The following is a 26247-nucleotide window of genomic DNA, read 5'->3' as shown; positions in this document are numbered from 1 at the left end:
TGAGACTTAGGCTCTACCACGTATAACTCCTGAGTGGGACCTCATAGTCTCTCTGAATCTGTTTCCTCATCTAAAAATAACAATTATTGCCCACCCCACAGAGTTATTGTAAAGGTTACATTACAAAAGGGCAAACATGCTGAAGTATTAAAAAGTATAAACCATTCATTCAGTCAAAATATAATTTGGGACTCATTCCACACCAGGTACTGTGTAAGGCACTAGAAATACCTTAGTGAGCCCTCATGAGGCCTCCAATCTAGAGGTGAAGCATAAACAAACAAAAGTATTGCATAAACACTTAAATCTACCTTTCAATCTTGGCTTCTGGGTTAACAGTGGTGCACACCTAACTACTCCATAAACAAGGAAGATCTACCCCCTTGTTGCTGGAGGACAAAGTGGGGATGAGGTGACGTGGCAAGGTCTGCCGCTGTTGATCACAGAAGTCACCTCTTCTGGCTCTGTCACCACGAGTCAGAACTAAGCCCAGATGGGAGACGTGCTTTCAGATTAGAAATATATGCTGTCCTTTGAGTATTTCTAAACATTTTTCAACCTAGGAATACAGGCACAAGAGTTTCAAGTGGATCTAACTGAAATCTAAAATAGAAATGAAACTTCCAGCACAAGCTTAAGTCTTCTTTGGAAGTTTATACCAGGAGGACTTGAGAACTATCCTAGCCATTCTTAATACAAATGACATGAGCATATCTGTCTTCAAAATAAGGAACATTTATACAAGTGGAAATTCTCTCAAGGTTAACCATAAGCAGAGGATGTCACTGAATAAAAATACATCAGCAAGTAATTTTGGCCAAATCAATTTTAAGTGATACTTAAGTAATGAATTACTACGAAAAATGATCATGAGAAAATACTAGTCATAAATACTTTTAGAGCCTATATATGTTCTGGTGGGGCTGCTAACTGAAAGGTCCGCAGTTCAATTGCCAGTCACTCCAAGGGAGAAACATAAGATTGTCTCCTCTCATAAACATTTATGTAGGAATCAACTCCATGGCAGTGGGCTTGGTTTTTTGTTTTTTTACATGTGTTGATCAGTAGTGATAGTGACTCTCAACAAAATATAGGGTAGTGGGGGTGCAACAAGGGAATAAGTTTAGGGAAATATTTTTAGTTTTTTATGTATTTTACTAACATTAAGTGGGGAGCTTAAACAGCAACTAGGAACAAGTCCATTAAAAAGAAGCACTAAGGAGAAATGGGGCAAGATTTGCAACTAACTACTCAATGCCATCATTGAGTGAAAGCTAAGTAAATGAATGCATGCTTTATTTCACTGCTTTATTTCCTTAATCATCTTTTATCAGCCTCTTTATCACATCTAATCTAAGATGGTCATTCACCTCTGATATCATTTGAAACTAGACTCTGCTCTGCCCACCATGAATTTAACCAATTATAACTCTTAACTAATCAGGTTAATCAATTTACCTAAATCAATTATTTCCTGGCATCTTCCCTAAGAAATACATGAAATTCTCCTTTGCTAGGAATTCAAAACAAAAACAAAACATTTCTCTCAAGTTGGTTTATAGTGTCCCTATAGGACAGAGAAATGCCACATAGTATTCCAAGGTTTTCATGGAGGCCGACTTCTGGTTTGTAGCTGAGGGCTTAACCACTAGACCATCAGGGGTTACAACATTACAAACAGATTGACAACAGCTTCTGTCTTAACTCTCCCCATCACTTTTACATATGTGACAGTACTGGTATGTCCAGATATGTACAATAGGAATTGTTTTAAAACCCAGAGGTCTGCTCTCTCCGTTTCTCTGCCACCCCAAGTGTGGTGGTGCTCCGACTTCACCATGTCGTCTCATAAGACTTACAGGATCAAGAGATTCCTGGCCAAGAAACAGAAGCAGAATCGGCCCATTCCCCAATGGATTCGAATGAAAACCGGTAATAAAATCAGGTACAACTCCAAGAGAAGACATTGGAGAAGAACCAAGCTGGGGCTGTAAGGAGCCCCCTGAAGGGTGGCACGCATGGCCGCATTTTCCCAGGCTCAAATTTTGTCCCCATCTGATGACTTGAACTTCTATTGGCAAATAATCTGGTTTATTCCTTGGTTTTTTGCTTCCTAATCAAGTTTAACAATAAATAATATAAGGCTGTTGGTGTGAAAAAAAACAAAAACAAACCCCAGAGGTCTATGAAGAAGGACCTTGGCTTTGTGGGTCAGAAGAGCAGGTCTGGGATTCCAGCTCAGCCACTGATTTCACTGGAAGGCAAGTTATTTATAAAGATCGCATCGCAAAGACATATCAGAGCTGAAAGGGGCATTCATTCTGTTTAGTTAAAAATAAGTTTCCTAAGCTATTCACTAGCAAGTCCTTGCGATAGAATGGCTAAAGAGCTCAGCAGCTATGTAAAGGACTGGCGAATGATGTGACAGTCGGCTCACACAAAGATTATAGCCTTGGAAGGGCCACAGGGCAGTTCTATTCTGGCAGACAGGATCACGAAGAGTTGAAATCGACTCAAATGCAATGAGTTTGGGTCTTAAGCTGCCTATTATGTGTTGATTGCTATATCCTAGACTCAATCCTCAAGGAGCGCACTGTCCAATAAGACAAGCGCCGATATATAAGCACTAAGTGCCACCACAGAGAAATACTCCAGAGGATTTATGAACTCCCTTGTTTTCAGATGAAGAGTTCTCCTCTACTATAACAAACTATTTGAAGTCAGAGTGTTTAAAGCCTTAAAGGTTCATTGTGATTAGTACTGCTTTTATGTGATGAGACAAATTCTAACCCTAGTTTTGAAGCAAGGGATAGTGGCATACCTAAGAGTAGGGAGTAGCAGGGTGGAAATCCAGAGATTCAGGCACTGTGGTAGGGGCTGGGAAACCACAGGTAGAAAGTCATGATAACCGGCCTCAAGAAGTTCCGACTAATGGTAGTCAAGGCACGAAAAACCAAATATTGTAAAGTCACATGGGCACGGGGGCCTGCCACTGCCTTCCCCATCTGATTACGGAAAACTAAGGGAATGGTAGATGACAGATTGACAAACATACACGCGCATTAATGTAACAGATAACTTACTAGTCAAATTACTTATGCACAAATTAAATGTTATTCAATAAAGAACCCTGTGACATATTCTTCACTATAAAAAATAAATTATTACTGTTATCTTTACCAAAGTCTAAAATCTCAGGGATATAAAACAAAGTATCTCTCAGCATGATTAGAGAAAGTATTAACTTTCAAAGGGCAGACATATTTCCACAGCTAAGACAAAATTAAGCTTTAGGAAAATGGTCTATATACAAGCAGTTCAAATATCCTAAGAAAACAATAATTTCATTAAGAAGCTAATCCCCCTTTCCCAATTGTATAGATCGTAGTTTCCCAAACTTATTTAGCTCACCGCCCCCTTTTCAGAAGAACAAAATCTAACTCAGTGCCACCCTGGCAATTATGAGCATTGTACGCTAGCCTGTAATCTAGGAAAAAGGGTAGATGTGGACTTTAGCAGCCTCCCTGCATAGTTCAGCAGCCCTCCAGAGGGAAGTATCACCTACTTTGGGGAACAAATAGATGAATAAACTAAAAAAACTAATGGGCATCAAGTCAATTCCAACTTATAATGAGTGACCTTATAGGTCAGGGTAGTACTGCCCCTGGTGGGTTGCTGAGACTAACTCTTCATGGGTGTAGAAAGCCTCTTCTTCATCCTGTGGAGTGGCTGGTTATTTCAAACTGTTGACCATGTGGTTAGCAGATAAATATGTAGGCACTACATCACCATGGCTCCCTTAGTATTGATGACTACTCATCATGATATAGATGCAGAAAACAAGTCTAAACATTTTCCTAGAAAACCTAAACATCAATGGTTAAGTTAAAAACATTCGCTGAAGACAAATGGGTGCATAAGCAAATGTGGTGAGGAAAGCTGATGGTGCCTAGCTATCAAAAGAGATAGTGTCTGGGGTCTTAAAGGCTTGAAGGTGAACAAGTGGCCATCTAGCTCAGAGGCAAAAAAGCCCACATGGAAGAAGCACACCGGCCAGTGCGATCACGAGGTGCCAAGGGACCAGGTATAAGGCATCATGCAAAAAAAACAACAACGATATAAGTGTGTGTATATATGTGTATATGTATATATATACCATATTAAATGAAGGGGGAAGTGCAGAGTGGAGACCCAAGGCCCAAGTGTCGGCTAATGGAGATCCCCTCATAGAGGGGTTTAGGAGAGGAGATGGGTTAATTAGGGTGCGAGGTAGTGCCAATGAAGAGCACAGCTTTCCCCCAGATCCTGGATGCTTCCTCCCCCCAACTACCATGATCCGAGTTCTACCTTGCAGGACTGGATAGGGCAGAGGCTGTATACTGGTACATATGAGGGCTGGAGGTACTGGGAATCCAGGGTGGATGATACCTTCAGGACCAAGGGTGTGAGGGGCGATGCTGGGAGAGTGGAGGGTGAGTGGGTTGGAAGGGGGGAACTGATTACAGGGATCCACATGTGACCTCTTCCCTGGGAGAGGGACAGCAGAGAAGGGGGGAAGGGAGACTCCGGATAGGGCAAGATGTGACAGGATAACGAGGTGTAGATTGCCAAGGGCACATGAGGGAGGGGGGAAAGGGGAGGGAGGGGAAAAAAAAGAGGACCTGATGCAAGGGGCTTAGGTGGAGAGCAAATGCTTTGAGAGTGATTGGGGCAGGGAATGTATGGATGTGCTTTGTACAGTTGATGTGTGTGTATGTATGGATGGTGATGGGAGTTGTATGGGTCCCTGATAGGATGTGGAAGAAGAAAAGAGGAGAAAAAGATGATTAGGGCAGGGACTGTACAGATGTGCTTTATACAATTGATGTATGTATATGTATGAACTGTGATGAGAGTTGTATGAGCCCCTAATGGATTGTTAAAATTTTTTTAAAACTTTAAAAAAAAAGAAAATGATTGGGGCAAAGAATGTACGGATGTGTTTTATACAGTTGATGTATGTATATGTATGGATTGTGATGGGAGTTGTATGAGCCCCTAATAAAGTGTTTTTTAATTAAAAAAAAAAACATTCCCTGTATTTTTGTTTAAAGAATGAAATTTTCATAGCCAATGATAATGAACTCAAAGAAAAAAATCATTAATGTCTACGTATCTTGACCCAAAATAGAACTTCCCAACATTCCATGAAATGTCCCATAAAGAAATAGAATTGTGGGAAACAGAAAGATTTCTCCCAAGTTGTCTCCCCCAAACATATGCCAAACCTAGCTGCTTGCTACACATGGTAAATGTCTACACACTGGGAGGTCAACGAAGGTAGGTCATAGGTTATTCTCCCTAAGGGTCATCAATTGTCTAGAGCAATCAGAACTGTATAGTCTGTCCCACCCTAAGTAGGGCCCACTCCCTTCTGCTAAGGACAGTACATTGTTTCCTTGAAGGAGAGCCCAGGGTGACCAAGGTCAGGCTGCCATATTGAGGCTAGGGTCTGCCCTTCTTGTCATGTGTACCCCCAGTCCCTCCTCTTCCTATAGTGTGTACACCCGTAGCTCATCCCTTCCTGGTACGCTTATGCCTATAGTACAACCTCTTCCTGTGCTATATGTCTTTACCTATAATCAGGGGGCTTGCACACCCCCCAAAAGATATATAAGTCTTGGTTAGTAATAAATCACGCTTGCTCGCTCCTGCAATTCCCACCTTCCACATCTTCACATGGATCACCAAGCAGTGCTGAGGTGAGCATGCTACCATGAAATATGACTTCTTTATTTTACTCTCTCCCATTTCTCTAACTTTACTATAATCTTTATCTATCTCAACCGTACAATTGCATTTACTGGCCCCGTGATTAGTTGTGGGGGGCTGGCTACTCCCTCATAGAATCTACATCCAGAATCCAGAAAAGATAATCAAAAGAAACAAATTTTGTCAATAACTAACACAAGCTAACCTATCTTTCCATATCCATCTCAGGAATAAGTTTCAAATTTTAGACCTCTTTTTTCCTATGAAAGCAGTTTAATTTTCAAAACATATGAATGAATGTTTCGATATTACTTTGAAAACAATTAACCTATTTTTTAGGACTCACTGAAAATGATATGCATATTATTTGCTATTACTAATCACAAAATTAAGGAGCCCTGGTGGTGAACCTGTTAAGTACCCAGCTGCTACCCTACTGATAAGACTATGCAAGCTCACCAGATACTGCACAAGAGAAAGGTGTGGGAGTCTGATACTACAAAAATTCACCTTCCCCTGAGCTAGCATACTATTTCTCTACCTCCTTTTCAGCCCAAACTCCAAAATAAGATGGTCAACACATGGTACCTACTATCTTTTCAAACACTCATGACTTAATTCTCTGTAATAGTCAGGTTTGTCCACGCTCATCAACTACTCACAAAATGGAAACCTTATAGGGCCATTCTACTCTGTCTGATAAGGTCACTGAGAGGCAGAATCAACAGGACAGCACGGGCTTCAGGTTGGATTTATACAGTTAAGAAGTCAAGGGTGGAAAGTCTGCAATTTAATCTTTAATCAAGTTTGTTAAGTTAGAGAAAAGATCCCAAACATTTGTATAATAAAATGTCTTCTTTGGGCATCCACTGAATTACACCCAAAATGAAGAACTTGACATTCATGAGGAAAAATCACCGGAAGTAAATCATTTCATAATTGACTACTTCGGCTGTATTCCTTTTCACAAGTAATCTCAGGAGCTTATTATTTCCCCTGTCTGCCTACTCACTCACTGTCATTTAGCCAATGCCAACTTATGGTGATCCTTTAAGACAGGGTAGTACTGTCCATGGGTTTCTGAGACTAATCTCTATGGGACTAGAAAGTCTCATCTTTCTCCAGGGGTACCTGGTGACTTTGCAATGAAGACCCCAAAACATAACTCACTAGACCACCAGGGCGCCTTGGTTCAATTCCAAACTGTATGAAGGTATGTTCTTACTCCTTTAATATCATCACAAGCCTCTCTCTGAAAAACAAATCCAAGATCCCACCAGCACGTCAAATCAAATTTAGGGCAAGGAGTGGGGAAGGAAGTCTTACATAAAGGGACTCCCAACAATGAGGATCTGGAACGTCTATAATTACATATTTCATCTTGGTACATCTCTCCCACTTCATATTCCCGGGTCTTTTTCCAAGACTGACCTTTAACTAGACCTGTTCCCTAGCACCTCTAATCTCTTCCCACACATCCCACACAGCTAGCAAACTATCTCTACCACCTTTTCACCCCACTCACATTATATCCGTTATCTTTCAAGCATTCATTCCTCAATTCTATGTATAGTTAGGTTTGTCCACTCTCATCAATTCATCACAACGTACATCTAAGTCCTTTCTGAATTATCAGTCTTCTCAACCCCCCACATCATTAGCTAATACAATTAACCACTACCTCAATGTAAAAGCTCTCCTTTGTTGGCATCTCTATCTCAATCCTTCTCTCAATTCACTATTTCTTCCTTCCCTAAATTCAACCACAAGTTATAATTCTCTAAATTTCAACTTTTCTTTTTTTCTCTATACCACAGCCAAGGCATGAATTCTATCAGCAGGTATGACTGATTCCTAAACCCCAACAGCTTACTTCTACTTCCTAATGGACATTTCTCCTTCCATTCATGAACCAAGCATTGAGAAAGTGCCTGTTGTTTACTAGAGATTATGTTAAATGTGAGGACAAAAAGATCTAGAAGACCTACATCTCCAATAAGAACCACCAAGCTATAAATAAATAAATAAATCGAGCAAGCAAGCAAGCAAGCGCCAAGCACCCCCCAGAAGAATTTACTTCAGAGGACAGCACTGAAGCTGCAGTTCAGGGAGAGGGACATATCTGATCAGAGCACACGGGAGGAAATGACGGGGAAGGAAGAGAGAGTGGAGCACATCCTGGCTCACTAAGCCTTGAGGACGAGATTCCAGCTCAGAGTGGCCAATCTACAGAGACCATATGGCTGGCCCCACTATGAGACACAACATCCCTCACCCATAGCTCTACAGGGGACAACAGTGGAGACACAGTGTGGGAATTGTGCCTGATCTGATCCCACCACACGGAGGCAAAACACTAAGGGCGTGGAAGGCTTGGTGCCCTATCAGACTCGACTGGAAAACACTCCTAAAGCCAACAAACAGTCCTTGAACTAACAACAAGCTTTCCTGTTGTGTTTTCTTTTTTGTTATTGGCTCGTTTTTGATGTTGTTTTGTTTTATTTTGTTGCTTAGTTTTGCTCTGTCCTGTGTTTGTGCATGTCTAAATAAGATAGGCTGGATGAACAAAATGGAGGAGAAAACAACGAGACTGACAGTTCTGGGGGGACATGGAGTTGGAGATGGGGAGAAAGGAAGTGGTATTAACAAACCCAGAGACAAGGAAACAACAAGTTATCCCAATCCGTGGTAGGGAGAGTGTAGGAAGTCTGGTAAGGCATGACCAAGGGCAGTGTAACAGAGAGGAATTACTGAAACCCAAATGAAGGCTGAACAAGATAGTGGGACAAGAGGAAAGTAAAAGGAAATAGAGGAAAGAGCTAGGAGGTAAAGGGGATATATAGAGGTCTAAATAAAGGCATGTACATATATAAATATATTTATATATGAGGATGTGGAAATAGATATATGTGCATATATTTATAGGTTTAGTATTAAAGTAGCAGATAGACATTGGGCCTCCACTCAAGTACTCCCTCAATGCAAGAACACTTTGTTCTATTAAACTGGCATTTCATGATGCTCACCTTCCTGACATGATCGCTGATGACAAAGAGGGTGCATAAATAAATGTGGTGAAGAAAGCTGATGGTGCCCAGCTATCAAAAGATACAGCATCTGGGGTCTTAAAGGCTTGAAGGGAAACAAGCAGCCATCTAGCTCAGAAGCAACAAAGCCCACATGGAATAATCACATGAGCCTGTGTGATCACGAAGTGTCGAAGGGATCAGGTATTAGGCATTATCAGAACAAAAAAATCCTATCATTGTGAATGAGAGGGAGTGTGGAGTGGAGACCCAAAGCCCATCTGTAGGCAATGGACATCCCCTTACAGAAGGGTCATGGGGAAGAGATGAACAAGTCAGGGTGCAGTGTAGCAACGATGAAACATACAACTTTCCTCTAGTTCCTAAATGCTTCCTCCCCACCCACTATCATGATACCAATTCTACCTTACAAATCTGGTATGCCAAAGGACTTACACTGGTACAGATAGGAACTGGAAACCCAAGGAATCCAGGATGATCCCTTCAGGACCAGTGGTGAGAGTGGCAATACCGGGAGGGCGGAGGGACGGTGGGGTGCAGAGAAGGAACCAATTACAAGGATATACATGTGACCTCCTCCCTGGGGGACAGACATCAGAAAAGTGGGTGAAGGGAGACGTCAGACAGTGTAAGACATGACAAAACAATAATTTATAAATTATCAAGGGTTCATGAGGGTAAGGGGAATGGGGAGGGAGGGGTAAAATGAGGAGCTGATGCCAGGGGCTTAAGTGAAGAGCAAATGTTTTGAGAATGATGAGGGCAATGAATGCACAAATGTACTTTACACAATTGATTTATTGTGATAAGATTGTGATAAGAGCTCTATGAGCCCCTAATAAAATGATTTTTTTAAAAAAGGAACAACTAAGCAAACAATCTTCAAGATGTGGAGATTAATCCAGCCACTGCCTGCCCAAAAGCCTCAATTGGTCCTCTTTCTCTGCTGTTATGTTTTTGTCAGGTGCTTTCAAAGTAAGTCTGACCGATGCCCAATACAACTAAACATGCTAGGCCTGTGATATCCTCACACTTGTTGTGTAATATATGTATGGATTATAATAAGAGTTTTATGAGTCCCCAATAAAATGATTTTTAAAAAAAAGAAAGAAAGAAAGCTCCAGTTTTTGATCTTCATGGGCTAGTGCTTCAAGTCCTCATCCCTCTTAACAAGTAAGGTTTTGTCATCTGTGTATCACAGGCTGTTAACCAGCTTTCCTCCAATCCTGATGCCATGTTGCTCATCATATAGTCTACCTTCTAGGATTTATTTTTCAGCATATAGATTGAACATGTATGGTGAAAGGATACAACCATGACTCACATCTTTACTCGTTTTAAATTATAGGGCATTCCCTAGTTCTGCTCCATGTAGAGCTCTGTCCAAGTACAGGTTCTGCCTGGGCACAATGAAATGTTCTGGAATTCCCACTCGTCATAACGTTACCTAAAGTTTGTTATAATACACAGAGTCAGTAAAATACAAGTGACCGACTTCCTAGTATTCTCTACTTCCAGCAGAGATCCATCTGATGGTAGCTCTTAGTCTGGAAGCTAAATCAAAATCTGCTCACCACAGGTGACCTTACTAGGGTATGTGAAATACCGGGGCACAGCTTCCAGTGTCACAACAATGCACAAGCCACTACAGTACAAATTTACATACAAATGGTGGCTTTCTCTGGCCTAGGTCAGATTATGTAACTTATGTCAGAAGATATAACTCAGGTATAAAAACAATACAACCCAGGAGTCAAGGATCTCAGCATGAGGAAGAGGACGAAAAATACCATCTGTTAGGGTCCTGGAAGCTCAGGTTCCATTTTCCCAAGAAGAACATCTCTCTCTGCCACCACACTCCAAGGCTTTCTCTGTATTCCAGAGCATTTACCAATCAGTCCATATGTTCACTGTCTGTTGCCTAATAGGCTAGTTAGTCAGTTTCCCCCCTAAGGAATTCTCTGGTGTAACTAAAACACCTCAATTACTTTGGAGAAGCCCTCAGGTTATTTCCCAAAAACCAGGAACAAAAGACAAATAAGGGAATTAATTGCACCACGCCCATAAAAATCACCTCTGCCTTGACAAAGAAGGTAAAAAAAAACTGCTTGAAATAGTGTGAACAGAAAAAAAAAATGATTAGGGCAAAGACTGTACAGATGTGCTTTATACAATTGATGTATGTATATGTATGAACTGTGAAAAGAATTGTATCAGCCCCAATAAATTGTTAAAATAAATAAATAAATAAATTTTTTAAAAGAAAAAAAAAAGAAATAGTGTGAACAATCTAATAACCCCTACAACAAACATATAGAAATGAGGGAAACATCAATGATAATAGGATGATATACACAATTCATTTTGTGTATAATATTTACGTAATATTAGTCCTCATATCCACATTAAGAAACTTACTATTATTCCTATTTTATAGATGAGAAAATAAATGCTAAAATTCCTCAATACTTTAATACTAAGATAGGACTAAGTCAAAGTAAGTAGACAATTCAGGATTTTACATTCAAATTTTCCTTACTCTAAAAATCTATGCTTTTTCCTTCTATACTAATGAAAAGAAACCTAGATCTGATGAGTGAGAAGTCTAAGTTACGGACACTTATTAAAATCAATCCATATTCCTACAGCATATCTGAAATTATGGTCAAGGGAATGACTGGCATTAGACAGAATGTAGATGTCCCTAGTTTCTCAAACTAAATCTAAAATCAAGCTCAGCATCTTCTCCAAACAACTTTTACATTTCATTAACTCTAAGGAACATATGTTTTGCCAATTTTAACAACTCTGTGGCAGTTACATAATTTCATGGCAACTTGATAAACAGAGAGAAGGGGTGGAGTCTAGCCTGTCAATCAGGTCACAGCCTGGTGATCCCTACTTGTGGGTGTGGCCTTTTCATGAGGATTCTGGGATTCTGCTTCACCTTCCAGTTGAGGAAACACACTCAGGCGCTTGAAGAGCCAATATGGAGATGCTTCCTCCACCACTGGATCCACAAGACTTTCCACCTACCAGCCTGTGATCATCCTGCATTAGACATCATTGCATGTGCTGCATGAGTCTAAGAGAAATTTATAGACGAGTGTTGGACATATGGGCTAATATTGGACTTAAGGACTTGATCTGGACTGGGCTGGGATGTTTTATTGATGCATAATTACTTCTTGATAAAAAGTTCTCTCCTATATATGAGTGTCTCTGGATTTGTTTTTCTGGTCAACCTGGACTAACACTGTATCCCATGGTTTAATTAGCCTTTTTCACTTCCTGGTTTTGTTTTTTTTATAAATCATTTTATTGGGGCTCATTCAACTCTTATCCCAATCCATACATACATCAATTGAGTAAAGCACCCTTATACATTTGTTGCCCTCATCATTCTCAAAATTCGCCTTCCACTTGGGTTCCTGGAATCAGCTCATTTTCCTTTTTTCCCTCCCCCTCTCTCCCCACACTCCCCTCCCTTCCTTTTCTAGTGGTACACAACAAAGTATCTTGTAATGTTCCTGGCTGCTTATATTTGGTAAAATATGGTAGCTTCCTCCTAACCTAAACCCCTCACATTTAAATCTTTGATTTGTCAAGGTCTAATTATTCCAAAGGGAGGCCTGGTGGCATAGTGGTTATACACTGGGCTGCTAACTACAAGATCAGCAGTTTGAAACCACTGGGCACTTCTCAGATGGGCTTTCCATTCCAATAAAGAATTAGTCTCAGTAACTACAGGGCCAGTTCTACCCTGCCCTATAGGGTCAATGAGTCAGAATCAACTCAATGGGAGTGAGTTTTTTTAGTTTTACTCATTCCAAAATATCCTTCTATACACCTAGTATTTTCAACTTTGCTGCCAATACTCCAATCTGAGGCTTCATCGCTGTTTCAGATCAAATACCTTCCTCACTGGTCTCCCTGGGTCCAGTTCTTCCCTATTCCAGCTCATCAAACTCAGACTGTGGACCAATCTTTCAAAAGTAAAATGTACTCCTGCCACTTCCCACCTTTGAATTGGTTCCTCACTGCATATAACTGAGTTCAATCTAGCTGTCAAAGACAAACTTCATGATATGGCCTGACCTGACCGTTGCAGACTTTGCTATTAATCAACCTAAGTCTTCTACCCACCAGTCTTTTGTCAGTGTGTCATGCTATGGTAGCTTAAATGTTGCTGTGTTGCTGGACACCATATCACTGATATTTCAAATACCATCAGGGCTGCTTATGGTGCACAGGTTTTAGCTGAGTTTCAAACTAAGACAAACAAGGAAGAAAGACCTGGTAATCTATTTCTAAAAATTGGCCGCTGAAAACCCTTTGGGTTACAACAGAATATTATCCAATCTAGTGCCAGAAGATGAGCCCCCTAAGTTAGAAGGCACTCAGAACACACAGTAGCCACAGCAGTGAACTCCAGCATGCCAATGATCATAAGGATTGCACAAGACTGGCAGCATTTTTCCTGCACATGGGGTCACCGTAAGCCAGAGCCAACTCAACAAAACCTTCTACCCAAGTCTTCCTTTGGTCAAATTTTTAAAATCAGGCCAAGTTCTATTCCCCTAAATATTCTTTCCTCTATTAAGATCACCAACCCTCCAACCTGAAATGCACTCCATCCTGATGCCATTCAAATCAAAGGCCAAGCCTCATCTCACACGTCTTGCCCAGTGAAATCATTTCAAGCCACTCTTCATGAAGTTCAACAATGTTGTTCTATCAACTTCTCATGAAAGAACGTCTTAGTTCAACAATGACATTAAAAGGATCAAGGGCAGAGACCATTCTTGCACAAAAGCAGTATAGTGTAAGTGGTTATCTCTGGAGTCGGATGACACTGGCTGGACCTTTAATTCCACCTCTTTCTGCGAGACCCTGGCACGTAACTCAACCCTCTGTGCTTCTTTCCTCACTTGTAAAACTGGTACCTCATAACTTGTGAAGATTAAATGCACATGTCGGACAATGTTTAACACATGATTAAGCACTTTGTGGGTATTAACTGATAGTCTTCTTATTAATAAGAGAATCTCCACATACAAGAGTACTTCAAGAAAGTTTAAGGAAAAATGGAATTTTTTTTTTCAATTAATTTTTTGAAGCCCCTTCACATGTCTGAAGGGCTATGTAAGTGTTAGAAATTCTGGTGTTTTAAGAATCTCCATGTCCATATCACCTAAAATAATAAGCACACAGTATATATATTACTGATTTGATGGAGGAAGAAAAAGGAGAGGAAATGTGTTAGTATGAGAAGAAACATTTCTGGAAAGCATATGTTTTTAACAATCTAGAAAATAGTTGAAGAATCCTGTCAAAGAATAGTATAAAATGCCTGCTTTGAGGTCCACACGGGCACTTGATATTCCAGGAGAAATCAAGAGAATGACAGGAAAAAGCATTCCATAGGAAGCAGTTACATGACACAGATCCTAGAGTTTTGTAGCTGAGATATTCACAAATACAAGCAAAACTTCTTGGTGAGTTGAGGATAAAGAGGTACTTACTGAGCATGCCTCTATAATTCAGGTCCATATCCCGGCTCTCAGACCGTACTTTAATAGCATCCAGAATGGCATCAGGAGACAACAGCCCAGAAGGCCTAACAACATTCAGGAGTTCAGTGAGGCTCATCAGAGGTAAACGCACAGCCTGCATGATTTCAGCATGATTCTCCTTTGAATTGTGCTTACACCAGTTTAACAAGGCTAGGAAAATATCTTTCTCGGGAGCTGCAAATGAATCTCGTAACACGATGTTTAAAAGTGCAGTCTGTAAAGGATAAGAAACAAAAATCTCATTGATTATGGAGCCCAGCCATGTGCAGCCAGTCAGGATAACCGTAAAGAAGTCAATCTATCACTTATATTTAGACAACCAACTCATTGTGATCCTCTTCTTTCCTTATTTGTGCTATGCACCCCTCCAGTCCATTATGGAGGAGTAACAAGTAAAGTTGGGAGCACCTTTCTTTCCTTCCCCGGCACCTTGCACCATTACATCAAAAACATGCCCCAGTACATTTGCAGGCATCTTCAATATTACAGTGAGAAAGTAAATGGTAAGGGAGGTGCTGTCAAATACACACGGGTCCAGCAGGAGGGTTTAATGGCATTAGTCAGTATGCTACCTCTAGCACTGAAAATGCAAAGCCCTTTGTTCCACCGTACTCCTGTACACTCCTATTTTGAATTCTCAGATCTCCCACCTACTTCCAACACCCCCTCAAAGATCCTGGTCCTTAAAAATGAAGGATGATTACTGAAACCCAAATGATGGCTGAGCATGATAGTGGGTCAAGAGGAACGTAAAAGGAAATAGAGGAAAGAACTAAGAGGCAAAGGGCATTTATAGAGGTCTAAATAGAGGCATATACATATGCAAATATGTTTACATATGAAGATAGGGAAGTAGTGTATATATTTATAGGTTTAGTATTAAGGTAGCAGATGGACATTGGGCCTCCACTCAAGTACTCCCTCAATGCAAGAACACTTTGTTCTATTAAACTGGCATTCCATGATGCTCACCTTCCTGACATGATCGCTGAAGACAAAGAGGGTGCATAAATAAATGTGGTGAAGAAAGCTGATGGTGCCTGGCTATCAAGATACAGCATCTGGGGTCTTAAAGGCTTGAAGATAAACAAGTAGTTATCTAGCTCAGAAGCAACAAAGCCCACATGGAAGAATCACATGAGCCTGTGGGATCATGAGGTGTCAAAGGGACCAGGTATTAGGCATCAAAGAACAAAAAAATCATATCATTGTGAATGACAGAGAGTAAGGTGGCTTGTCTCCTCCCCGTGACCCTTCAGTAAGGGGATGTCCAATTGCTTATAGGTGGGGACCCAAAGCAATTGGACATCCCCTTACTGAAGGGTCACGGGGAGGAGACAAGCCAGTCAGGGTGCAGTGTAGCAATGATGAAATATACAACTTTCCTCCTGATCTTAAATGCTTCCCCCCACCCCCCATCATGATCCCAATTCTACCTTTAATTTCTGGCTAGACCAGTGGATGTACAGATAGGAACTGGAAACACAAGGAATCCAAGACAGTTGAACCCTTGAAGACCAGTGGTGAGAGTGGCAATACCAGGAAAGTGGAGGGAAGGTGGGGTAAAATGGGGGAACCGATTACAAGGATCTACATATAACCCCTTCCCTGCACGATGGACAACAGAAAAGTGGGTGAAGGGAGACGTTGGACAATGTAAGACATGACAAAATAATAATAATAATGTATAAATTATCAAGGGTTCATGTGGGAGGAGGGTTGGGGAGGGAGAGGAAAAAATGAGAAGCTGATACCAAGGGCTCAGGTAGAAAGCAAATGTCTAGAGAATGATGAGGGCAACAAAATGTACAAATGTGCTTGACACAATGGACGTATGTATGGATTGTGATAAAAGTTGCATGAGCCCCAATAAAATGATTTTTTAAAGAATATAGCAAATGCAGGGGGATATATAAATATATCTTAATACTGATGGAGAAAAGAGGAGGTATATGCAAGTAGAAAAAGTATTTCATAGAGATTATATTACCAGATAGGACTTGAAGAACTGATTGAGGATGCATTTGATATGTGTTTTGAGGGAGTGGGGAGCAGGGAGGGAAGGGAAAAAATGAGAAGCTGATACCAAGGGCTCAAGTAGAAAGAAAATGCTTTGAGAATGATGAGGGCAACAAATGTACAAATGTGCTTCACACAATGGATGGATGTATGGATTGTGATAAGAGTTGTACAAGCCAATAAAAAGGTTTAAAAAAATGAAGTAGGATGATGATTTTTTTTTTTTAAAAACCCAGCTCACTCTCAAACCCAGATACGCAGCTAACTCAGTGTATGCTGTCATTGGAGCTATCCAGATCCTCAGAAGAAGAAAGGGCAAGGGGGACAGAACAATAACACAGGGTTCAAAGAAAGACTTGAGCAAGAGTGTCATTGTACATATTACACAGCGAATTGTGAGTCAGCAAAAGCAGTGACACAGACATCCAATCAGACATCAAATCTCATTAATACATTTCTTTTGCGATAAAAAATTATTAGCTGTGTCAAAGAAACATAAAACCAGAAAGTCATATGCAATACTACATCTTCTTGCTTTTGCATATCAAACTTAGTAGAAGGTCCTTATAAGCGTAGAACTGATCTGCAATGGTTATATGACATAAAGTCCTAGCAGTCAGAGGCAAGGGACTAAACCAGCTAGCATGTTCCAAACCAAAGGGCTTTCCTTTCTTACTCCAATTCCCTTACTGCATTTCTATGGTCCAAGTATAAATACAACAGTGCATGACTTGTAGAAATGACACACCTTAGAAAATAAAGAAGAAAAAAAAAGAAATGACACACCTTAGAAAGGGAGAGGAAGCCTTCGCTTGAGAGCACCTCCTGAGCATTTCTGTCCATAAACATGCAGCACATACAAGTTAACCTGGGAAGCGCATAGAGACTGGCAACATCAAAAGTCATACAGACATTCTGAATGTTAAGGATGGTGCACAGATACTCAGAGGTAGAGTCTTCCAGCTCTGGGAATCCATATTTATGAGCCAGGCTCAGGAAGTCCAGCAGCACCTCCTCCTTCTCGTCTGTCAGTGTTGCACGCCCAGTGTAGATGTACTTAAGCAGCATTGTGAATGCTTCAGCAGTTGTGTCCTGCAGGGGGATCTCAGCTTCAGGCTGCGACTCTCGCATGCCACCATACAGCAGTGCTCTGCAGATCAGAAAACAGATGGGAGAGAGAGAATAAAAACAGGAAAAAAATTAAATAAGTTGGCTGCCAAGCAAGCACATAAATTTACTTAATAACACCAAGATCCAAGGGAAAAATACAAAGTGATTATTTTTTTCCCAAAGTGATTACTTTAAATGAGTCTCAAGAAAGCAAGAGAAACATTTCAACAACTATTTTGAATTAATTCTATAACAGTTGAGCTAATAACATATCCTGAGAGCTCAAGATAAATAACGTACAAAAAGATAGCTGAGTTGTTGAGAGGAACAGCGAAATCAATGTAAATATATTAAATGTTCATAAGGCAGTTTAAAAATTAACACTACAGAAAAGCACATGATCAGCTACACAATATTAAATAACAACCAGATGTGAAGACTGGCAGAAGTTTTTAAAACCTCTTATTATCCATTACTGCAGAAGCAAGAGGAAAGAGGCACTCATATATTTTGAGAAGTATATAAAATACTCCATTTCAGAAAGTAATTTACCCATGTCTACTCAAATTTAAAATACACATATCCTTCAACTCAGGAATTTCATTTTCAGAAATTAGTTCTCAAGAACTAATTTATCAAGATTTAGAATATGTATAAAAGTGGGGGGAAAAGAGAGGACCTGATGCAAAGGGCTTAAGTGGAGAGCAAATGCTTTGAAAATGATTAGGGTAAAGAATGTACGGATGTGCTTTATACAGCTGATGTATGTATATGTATGGATTGTGATAAGAGTTGTATGAGCCCCTAATAAAATATATAAAAAAATAAAATGTATAAAAGTATATACTGAAGGCCTGGAAATACTGAAGGGGCGTGGGTGAGTTTAATGTCTTATTATTAGGAACATGGTTTTAAAAACTGCTACATATATTCTATGCAGATCAAGGGAGGTCAGTATGTACTGATCACAAGTAGAGCACCTTGTGAGTGAGTAAGATCCTTATGTGCTACATGGGAAGAAAAATGTATAAACTCCATATTTATACGTCCTTGCATACTAAACCTAACTTGCTGTCATCAAGTCAATTCCAACCTAGAGATCCTATAAGACAGAGCAGAACTGCCCCCACATCTTTCTGAGATTGCAGCTCTTTACAGGAGTAGAGAGCCTCATCTTTCTCCCAAGAAGCGGCTGATGGTTTTGAACTGCTGACCTTTTGGTAAGCAGCCCAACACTTTCAAATCTGTAAGTATACAGGTATATACTAATACAAGGGGGAGAGGACATCTTCCAAAAGTTCATTTAAAAAGATCCATTATCTTTTTCATTCCTTTTTTCTATGAACCTTTTGAAGCCCCCTCGTTTGTTAAATCTAGAAAAATCAATAAAAGTTAATACAAATATGGCTAGACCAGAAGATGTACACAGGAACTGGAAACACAGGGAATCCAGGGCAGATTATCCCTACAGGACCAGTAGTGAGAGTGGCGATACTAGGAGGGTGGAGGGAGGGTGGGTTGGAAAAGGGGAACCGATTACAAGGATCTAATCCTCCTCCCTGGGGGGCAGACAACAGAAAAGTAGGTGAAGGGAAACATAGGACAGGGAAAGATATGACAAAATAATAATTTATAAATTATCAATGGTTCATGAGGGAGAGGGCAAGGGGGAGGAAGGGTAAAAAAATGAGGAGCTGATGCCAGGGGCTTAGGTGGAGAGCAAATGTTTTGAGAATGATGAGGGCAATGAATGTACAAATGTACTTTGCACAAATGATGTATGTATGAATTGTGATAGGGGATTGTGTGTGAGCCCCTAATAAAACGATAAAAAAACAAAAAAGTTAATACAGAAAAATCTAGAAAAGTTAAATTTAGCACCAATCCCCACACTTGGGTAAACAAAGCTCAATCGAATAGATCCACCTGTGTAGAGCAACAACTCATGAGCTGCGGCTCACGGTGGAACTGTACTGGCATTGACACCCCACGCCAACAGAGAGCGTGTCACTGGAAAAACTGATGGTGTTACCAGTTCAATCGCCTCATACCACAAGGGGATGATTGACGACGTTTTACTCTTCCGTTTCTATGGGTGTTTGTGTTCCTGCCTAAGTTTGTTTTTGTTTTTGCTGGTTGGTTTGTTGCTGTTGTTGGAGTAGTTGGTCTTAGGGGGTTTAAACTTGAGTTGTGCATATCCCAGGGATAAGCAGATGGATTCTGGGCCCCCTCTTTACTCTAGCCCCAATCCAAGAACAGTTCTGATAACATGGCCCTGCTTGATATTCACCGCCATCACTGAAGATAAGGATGTTACAGCAAAGTGTGGGGATCAAAGCAGATGGTGCCCAGCTATCAATCGGGTACTCTCTGGGGTCTTAAAGGCTTGTATTCAAACAAGCAGCCATTTAAGTGAGGAGTTACCAAAGTCCACATCGAAGAAGCACGCCAGCTTGTGTGATCCAAAGATGACAATAACACAACTCAAATATGACAAAGGGGAAAGTACGAGAGCTTACATTGTGAACACCCAATCTGTAGAAGGACACAGAGGGCAGCGTGGGCCCAAAACAAATCTGCAGAGTATCTAGTCAGATGAAGCCAGCTCAGAGAACGTGGGCTATTAAGAGACGCAAGCATTTTTAACTGGGGGGGAGATGAAGAAGAGAAAGGCCAGGTGAACCAGTTCTAAGCTTCATCAAGATTTACTGACTAAACAATAAAATTTTGATATTACATTCACTTTATTTGGTGGCATTTGCTCAAGAAACCCCCCTGGTAAAGGAATAAACGTATTTACACTTTATGACTTTTCTGAGTCTTCGGTACTCATTTTGGACTGAATGTGACTGGTTGTACTAATATCACCAAGCCACAGGCCAGGGTCTGGAACAGCTTGCCTATCACGCAGAGAGCACTGTAATCATGATGATACTGGATCAAAGTTGACACGTGGTCAGTTTACCTCCCTCTAGAGCAGTGGTTTTCTCAACCTTCCTACAGTTCATGTTGTGGTGACGACCCCCCCCCCCCACCATTAAATTTATTTTCCTTACAACTTCATATCTGTAATTTTGCTGTTATACACTGACCCCAGTGAAAGGGTCATTCAAGCCCCAAAGGGGTCATGACCCACAGGTTGAGACCTGCTGTTCTAGAGTCTAGCCCCAACCTGAAATTTTTTTAGGTGAAATTATTTCTTGCTTGTTCCATGACAAAAATTTCTTCTTTGGCCTTTTAAATACTGATAGTGGTCTTATTTTTCTTCTTACTCATTATTCGTATTTTTATCTTTTTATCATCATTTTATCCTTACCACTTTGTTGTTTCTGTTGGTTTTCCAGTTTGTGAAGCACAAAAGGTGTAGATGCATAGAGATAATAACTGATGCCAGGGCTTATAGGAGACCTATGTACAAGTGAGGGGTGGGAGATAGGGAGGGTGAGGGAGTTGGGGGAGCACACAATGTATGCTGGAGTGGAGACGGAGCACTAGAACTGATTGGGACTACATACCTCATTTTAAAAGCAATTTAATGATGAAAAAAGAAAGAAAATGTTTGAAAATTGATTTGGGGTAATGATTGTACAATTCTTCTTAAGGGAACTAAACTATTGAATTGTATGATAGGTGTACTATCTCCCAATAAAACTATTAAAAAAAGAAAAGTTACATTTAAGTATGAACAGTGGTTGCCTGTGGGAACATGAATAGAACGCTGATAGGGAAGGGCTTTGATTTGTTACTTTATAAGTTAAAAATTGGTAATAGGATTGGGCATTTGGGGTATTTTTTTACTTTCAATATTTTTCAGATTTTAAAAAATGCTGTATGTTACTGCTCATCTGAAATTTTAAAACTAGAAAATCAAGGAAGGTAAAGGATTTAAATTCCTACCTCTATTTGCCTTATACCTCCTAGTACGAATCCCTCTGTCCTGATAGTCTCATAGTACTAGAATTTCAGAGGTTTCCACCATACCTACCTGGAATTTCTTCCACTATACCCTGTATCTGGCACTCTTGGTTCACCTCAAGAAAAATAGCTCAAACTACCATATATGATTCATGAATATCCCCAGCAGGCAGCATCACTGAGTTATGCAAAACCTAAAACCACGTCTGAAGGTTTTCTAACCAGAGTATCCAAGCAAAACTTAAAATTGCTAAATTACAGAACTTCCCAGGGCAACCTCAGCAAGACGGACCCTCATTCCAGTGGCTACTTATCTAGACATGCGGCGCCGTAGAAATGGTTATGAACAGAGCATAGAAGGGGTTCAAACCTCTGCTGAAAAATGTGCATTTCCGCCCCCAGGTGTACTGAATCAGAAGCGACATTGAAAAAAAAAAAAAGCTTCTCAGGTGATTCCCTTGTTGAAACTGATTCAGTACATCTGGGGTGGAATTGCTAACTCTTAGCAGCAGTTCAAAGCAGGATCAAGGGCCTGATGACGAAAAAGATCACTTAGAACAGTAGATACAAGGCTCCTTACAGAATGACTGGCAGGTTTCAGGAACGTTCACCATGTTTACGAGAGCGCTGTAACAAGTGTGGCAGGCAAGCCCAAGCACCACCCCACAAAGTGACAGTACAAGAGCAAAGATTCTGTGTAGGTCCAGGGAAAGCGACAATATGACAGGACGCAGAGTGGTTATGGTGGGCAGACTAAACCAACATTCCAGAAGCAGGCAAAAACTAGAGAAGATTGTGTTGAGACTTGAATGTAGTGAGCCCAAGTATAGAATGTTGGCTATTAAGAGATGCAAGCATTTTTAACTGGGAGGAAGAGAAGAAGAGAAAGGTCAGGTGATCCAGTTCTAAGCTTCATCATGGTTTACTGACTAAATACAATTCTGATGTTACATTCACTTTATTTGGTTGCATTTGGTCACCTGGGCAGTCAAGAAACCCCACTGATAAAGGAATAAACTTAGTTACACTTTATGGCTTCTCTGGGTCTTCGGCACTCATTTTGGACTGAACGTGACTGGTTGTACTAATATCACGTTGGTACTTTATAATCATTTACTATTGTGAAGTCATTGGTTATTGTGGGAGATGAATTGAAACCAAAGACTTACAGATTAACATTTAACCAGAGCTGGACTTTTAGAAAACGAATGCTTACTTTGTTTTGTTTTGTTTTGTTTTGTTTGGGGGTGGGGAGGCAGCAGGGAGAACTAATGAGACTAAAGTAATGAAGCTAAAATGTAATTACTGGGAGGAGGTGTCTAGCTAGCTTATGATTTTGCTTGGACTAAACCTGTGAACATGTAACCCTAGTAGCAAGATTTGAACTTGCACTACATAACACCCTTATTTTACAGTTATAGAGGATATAATAAAGAATATTCATTCTTATGACTACATACAAGCCTCCATTTCTGACAAGGAGACAGAATGATATTTACTATGGAAGTCTTCTGTGAAGGTAACTCGTCCTTACCTGAGAATCGAGTCTTTGGGTAGCACAACAGTTAAATGTACTAACCGAAAGCCTAACAGTGTAAACCCGCCCAGAGGCGATCAAGAGAAAGGCCTTGTGGTCTGCTTCCAACAAGCCACAGACATGAAACGATGGGGTAGTTCCTACTCTCAACACAGGGGGCACCGTGAGTTGGAACCAACTGGAGGACAATGAGTTTTACCTGGGAAATTCTGTGCTCTTAGAACTCTTCAACTACTAACAGTCAGTGATGCAAACCTGTCTAAAATAGGCAATGATCATAAATGTAGTCTAGCAAGCCATTAAAGATTACAAAAGTTCACTAATGTACAAGCCATAAAGAGACATCAAGATCAGGGTGCTTTCCACATTTCTATGTGTATTTTTGTTTAAAAATATACTGATCATCTTAAATTGTTTTTGAAAGAATAAGATATAAAATATCATTAAACATAAGGTTGGAAAAGTTCTGATTTAATAAAGGGTTCTTCAAAAACTTTTCAATAGTATTGAGTGGACCAAAAGTTGAGAAAAATACAAAATGTAAATTATGCAAAGATCAGAAGTCTGGTATCTAATGAGTAGACAAGTGGTCTGGGTAAAGCTGACCACTAAAGATCCCAAAGGGGTATGCCTGTCATATTTTCTCAAAGATCATTGGACAAATCACAGATAGAGGCTTATTAGGAAAAAGGTTTATTAAAAATGTAAAACATCAGTGAGAAAGAGGCCTGTAAAGTTGTACAGAGAGATACAATGCGCCTGCTCGGTCTTTGAGGATAGCAAGGCTGGCCGATGAGAACTGTGTTAGGACATTTTTCTTTCCCAAACCCAAAGAACACCAAGAAGCAGCACGATGTGGGTCCCTCAAGAACCCAAACGGGTGTAAATCAAAGAGCACAGAAGTCTTCAGGGAGGTTTAGAGGGATGGAAACACCACCTTCAGATTATGCAGGTCTTGATGACAATTTGTTAATAAACAACAGCTGCACATTTTTGTTTAATACATTTGAAAAATCATTTTCAGCATTTTTACTTGCCCTCATATAGGTGTTATTTTAATATTAAATATGAAAGTATGTATTTAGTCTTAGCTGGAATATATCTATGAAGCTTAAGTTTTATGTACTTTGGGATCACCAAACTTTTTGTTTTAGAATTTTTGGGGTACTGTATCTACAGGTCCTAGTCTTCAGTAATCTGAAACCAAGATGGACACAAATTCAGTAAGAAGTCCAGAGATCAGTCTTCCTAAATCAAACAGGATCATAGTAAATCTGTCCGGTAAATCAGTTTTACTCCAATTAGCTATCAACTCTGTGGAGAAGGTGAAGCCAACAAATTCAGCTTTAGAAACAGTTCTGAGATTCTGAAAAATGGCTGATTGGTACTGTATGCTCTAGGAAGCCTTTTAGCTCCATAATTCTATAATGACCCCGGAAAAAAGGATAATTCTCAAAGTTTACAAGGATAAAATCTGGGTAGATTCTTAATTGAAGGAACCTTGAATTTGCTATTACACCTGATTACAATATCCTTCCATAAAGTAGAAAATACTACCATTTACTATAAATGATTTGAATCTTGAAAAAAATATTACACACTTACCGAAAATATTGGCACCTGGCTGCTAAAATGACCCTGTGGGCCGGAAAACGTTTCTTTTCCACAACAAAGGTGACGTCTCCATACTCTTCCCCAATCAACAAGGCACCAATATGTTCAGACAAAATGTGCACATGATCAATTTCCCCCACTGCAGTGAAGGGGCGAAGAGGGTGGCTGTTACTCATCTTGTAGAATAGGTGGTAGTCGTTGATCTATTATAGAAAGAAAGGTGAGAGTTAGTAGGGAAAGTGAAGTACATTTTTAAAAGTACATACCACAAACAGCTAGGTAAAAATCAGCAAGTGCTTGTGTTGTCTAAGTGGTCTCTATTTTACCTCTCTAGGCTCTAATACCCACGTAACTCACAGATGAAAGAATTTGTTAAGGAAGTTCACAGGCTGTAATGCAAGTGGAAAATGCTCAGGAAACAGTTGTTTATCAGGAGATGTTACAGAGTTCTTTCCAGTCTGGTAATAAATGTGCAAGGGGGACTGCCAATAGGCTGTAACCCTTGAGGCATTCCCCTCAAGCTCCAGAGGTCAGCAAGCCCAAAGGCACGCAATTCTGTAAGCCGCCTCACTTGTTCAGTGAGTTGAAAAGTCCACCGCTGTTTCGTTCGTGGCTCCTAGTTTGCTAGTGCTGCTGCTGCTCCTCTGATGTCATAGCTGTCTTCTGGATCCAGGAGGTTCATCCACTGCGCAGAATCTCTGGTCCAGAGAGAACATGTTCCACTCCAGGCTCATGCTAGTAATAAGATTCCTCCTCCTGCTTCTCAGAGGCTCATTTTATACACAGCAGATGCCATTCGGAGACTCCTGTTCACAATTACTCGCAGGTAAATCCTATCCGTATCTTCTCCCACCATCTTAACAGGAAGTCGTTTGGTGGGAATTAGATTTTGGTTAGAAGAACCACATTAAATAATTCAATGCATTTTTAAAAATTCACAAATGATTTCAACACCGATGAAATCTTCATTAACCCTTTATTCTGGAAAACAATTCAGCCTGCTTTTATTAACCCAATTGGAGCAAATGCCTTTCCTGCTTTACCAGACTAGGAAAGGAAAACACCAGAGTCTGCGAACACCAACAGCACTCAGAACCACGACAAGCTAGAAAAGTACATCAGCTAGAAGTCTCGGCAACACAGAAAATGAAACATTACCAACCAGAAGAAGACACAATTAATAAGGTTTGGTACTCAGTAGAAAAGTCACCCAGAAATGGATTTAGATCTTAAACTTCATATGGAATACATGAATTACAAGTAACAATATAACCATCAGATTTCAAATAATTTCAGAAATTTGGGTCAGAAACCATCGTATATGTTTCATAAAAAACATTCTTCATTCAGAAATCACATGACTTGACATTTAATAATCAAAGTTTAAAATACACACCCTAATCTTTAAAAAAAAGGTAATTACAATATTTTTCTCAAGACTGTAATTTCCTTCCAAACTTACAACTGAACAATAAGGCTGCCAGTATCTATGAGAACATGATTGCATTTTATCTCATTTACAGGGTCACAGATGCTTGCTTTGTATGCCATGCATGTCTACAAATACAGCTGAAAAATCAGAGGCAAAAAGTTGATTAACAGCTTGATACAACTAATGTATGGATTGTTTTAAGAGCTGTAAGAGCCCCCGATAAAATGATCTTTGAATTGAAAAAAA

The 26247-nt window shown here is 40.1% G+C and overlaps 1 protein-coding gene across 2 annotated transcripts in view; it reads right to left on the bottom strand.

Moving 5' to 3' along the window:
• The window catches only part of BTBD9 (BTB domain containing 9), a 512908-nt gene that overhangs the window by 421216 nt on the left and 65445 nt on the right, over window positions 1–26247 (bottom strand). For both annotated transcript variants that reach the window (XM_075555166.1, XM_075555167.1), the window contains exons 2-4: window positions 24561–24772; window positions 17180–17543; window positions 14324–14588 (exon numbers count right to left, since the gene is read on the bottom strand). In XM_075555166.1, coding sequence (XP_075411281.1) covers window positions 14324–14588; window positions 17180–17543; window positions 24561–24745 — 814 coding nt within the window. In that variant the 5' untranslated portion in view covers window positions 24746–24772. The remainder of the gene's footprint in view (window positions 1–14323; window positions 14589–17179; window positions 17544–24560; window positions 24773–26247) is intronic.

This window comes from Tenrec ecaudatus, chromosome 7 (genome assembly GCF_050624435.1).
Source record: "Tenrec ecaudatus isolate mTenEca1 chromosome 7, mTenEca1.hap1, whole genome shotgun sequence".
NCBI classification, from domain to species: Eukaryota; Metazoa; Chordata; class Mammalia; order Afrosoricida; family Tenrecidae; genus Tenrec; species Tenrec ecaudatus.
The sequence above is the reverse complement of the archived record's forward strand: the minus strand, read 5'-3'. Positions and strand labels throughout refer to the sequence as shown.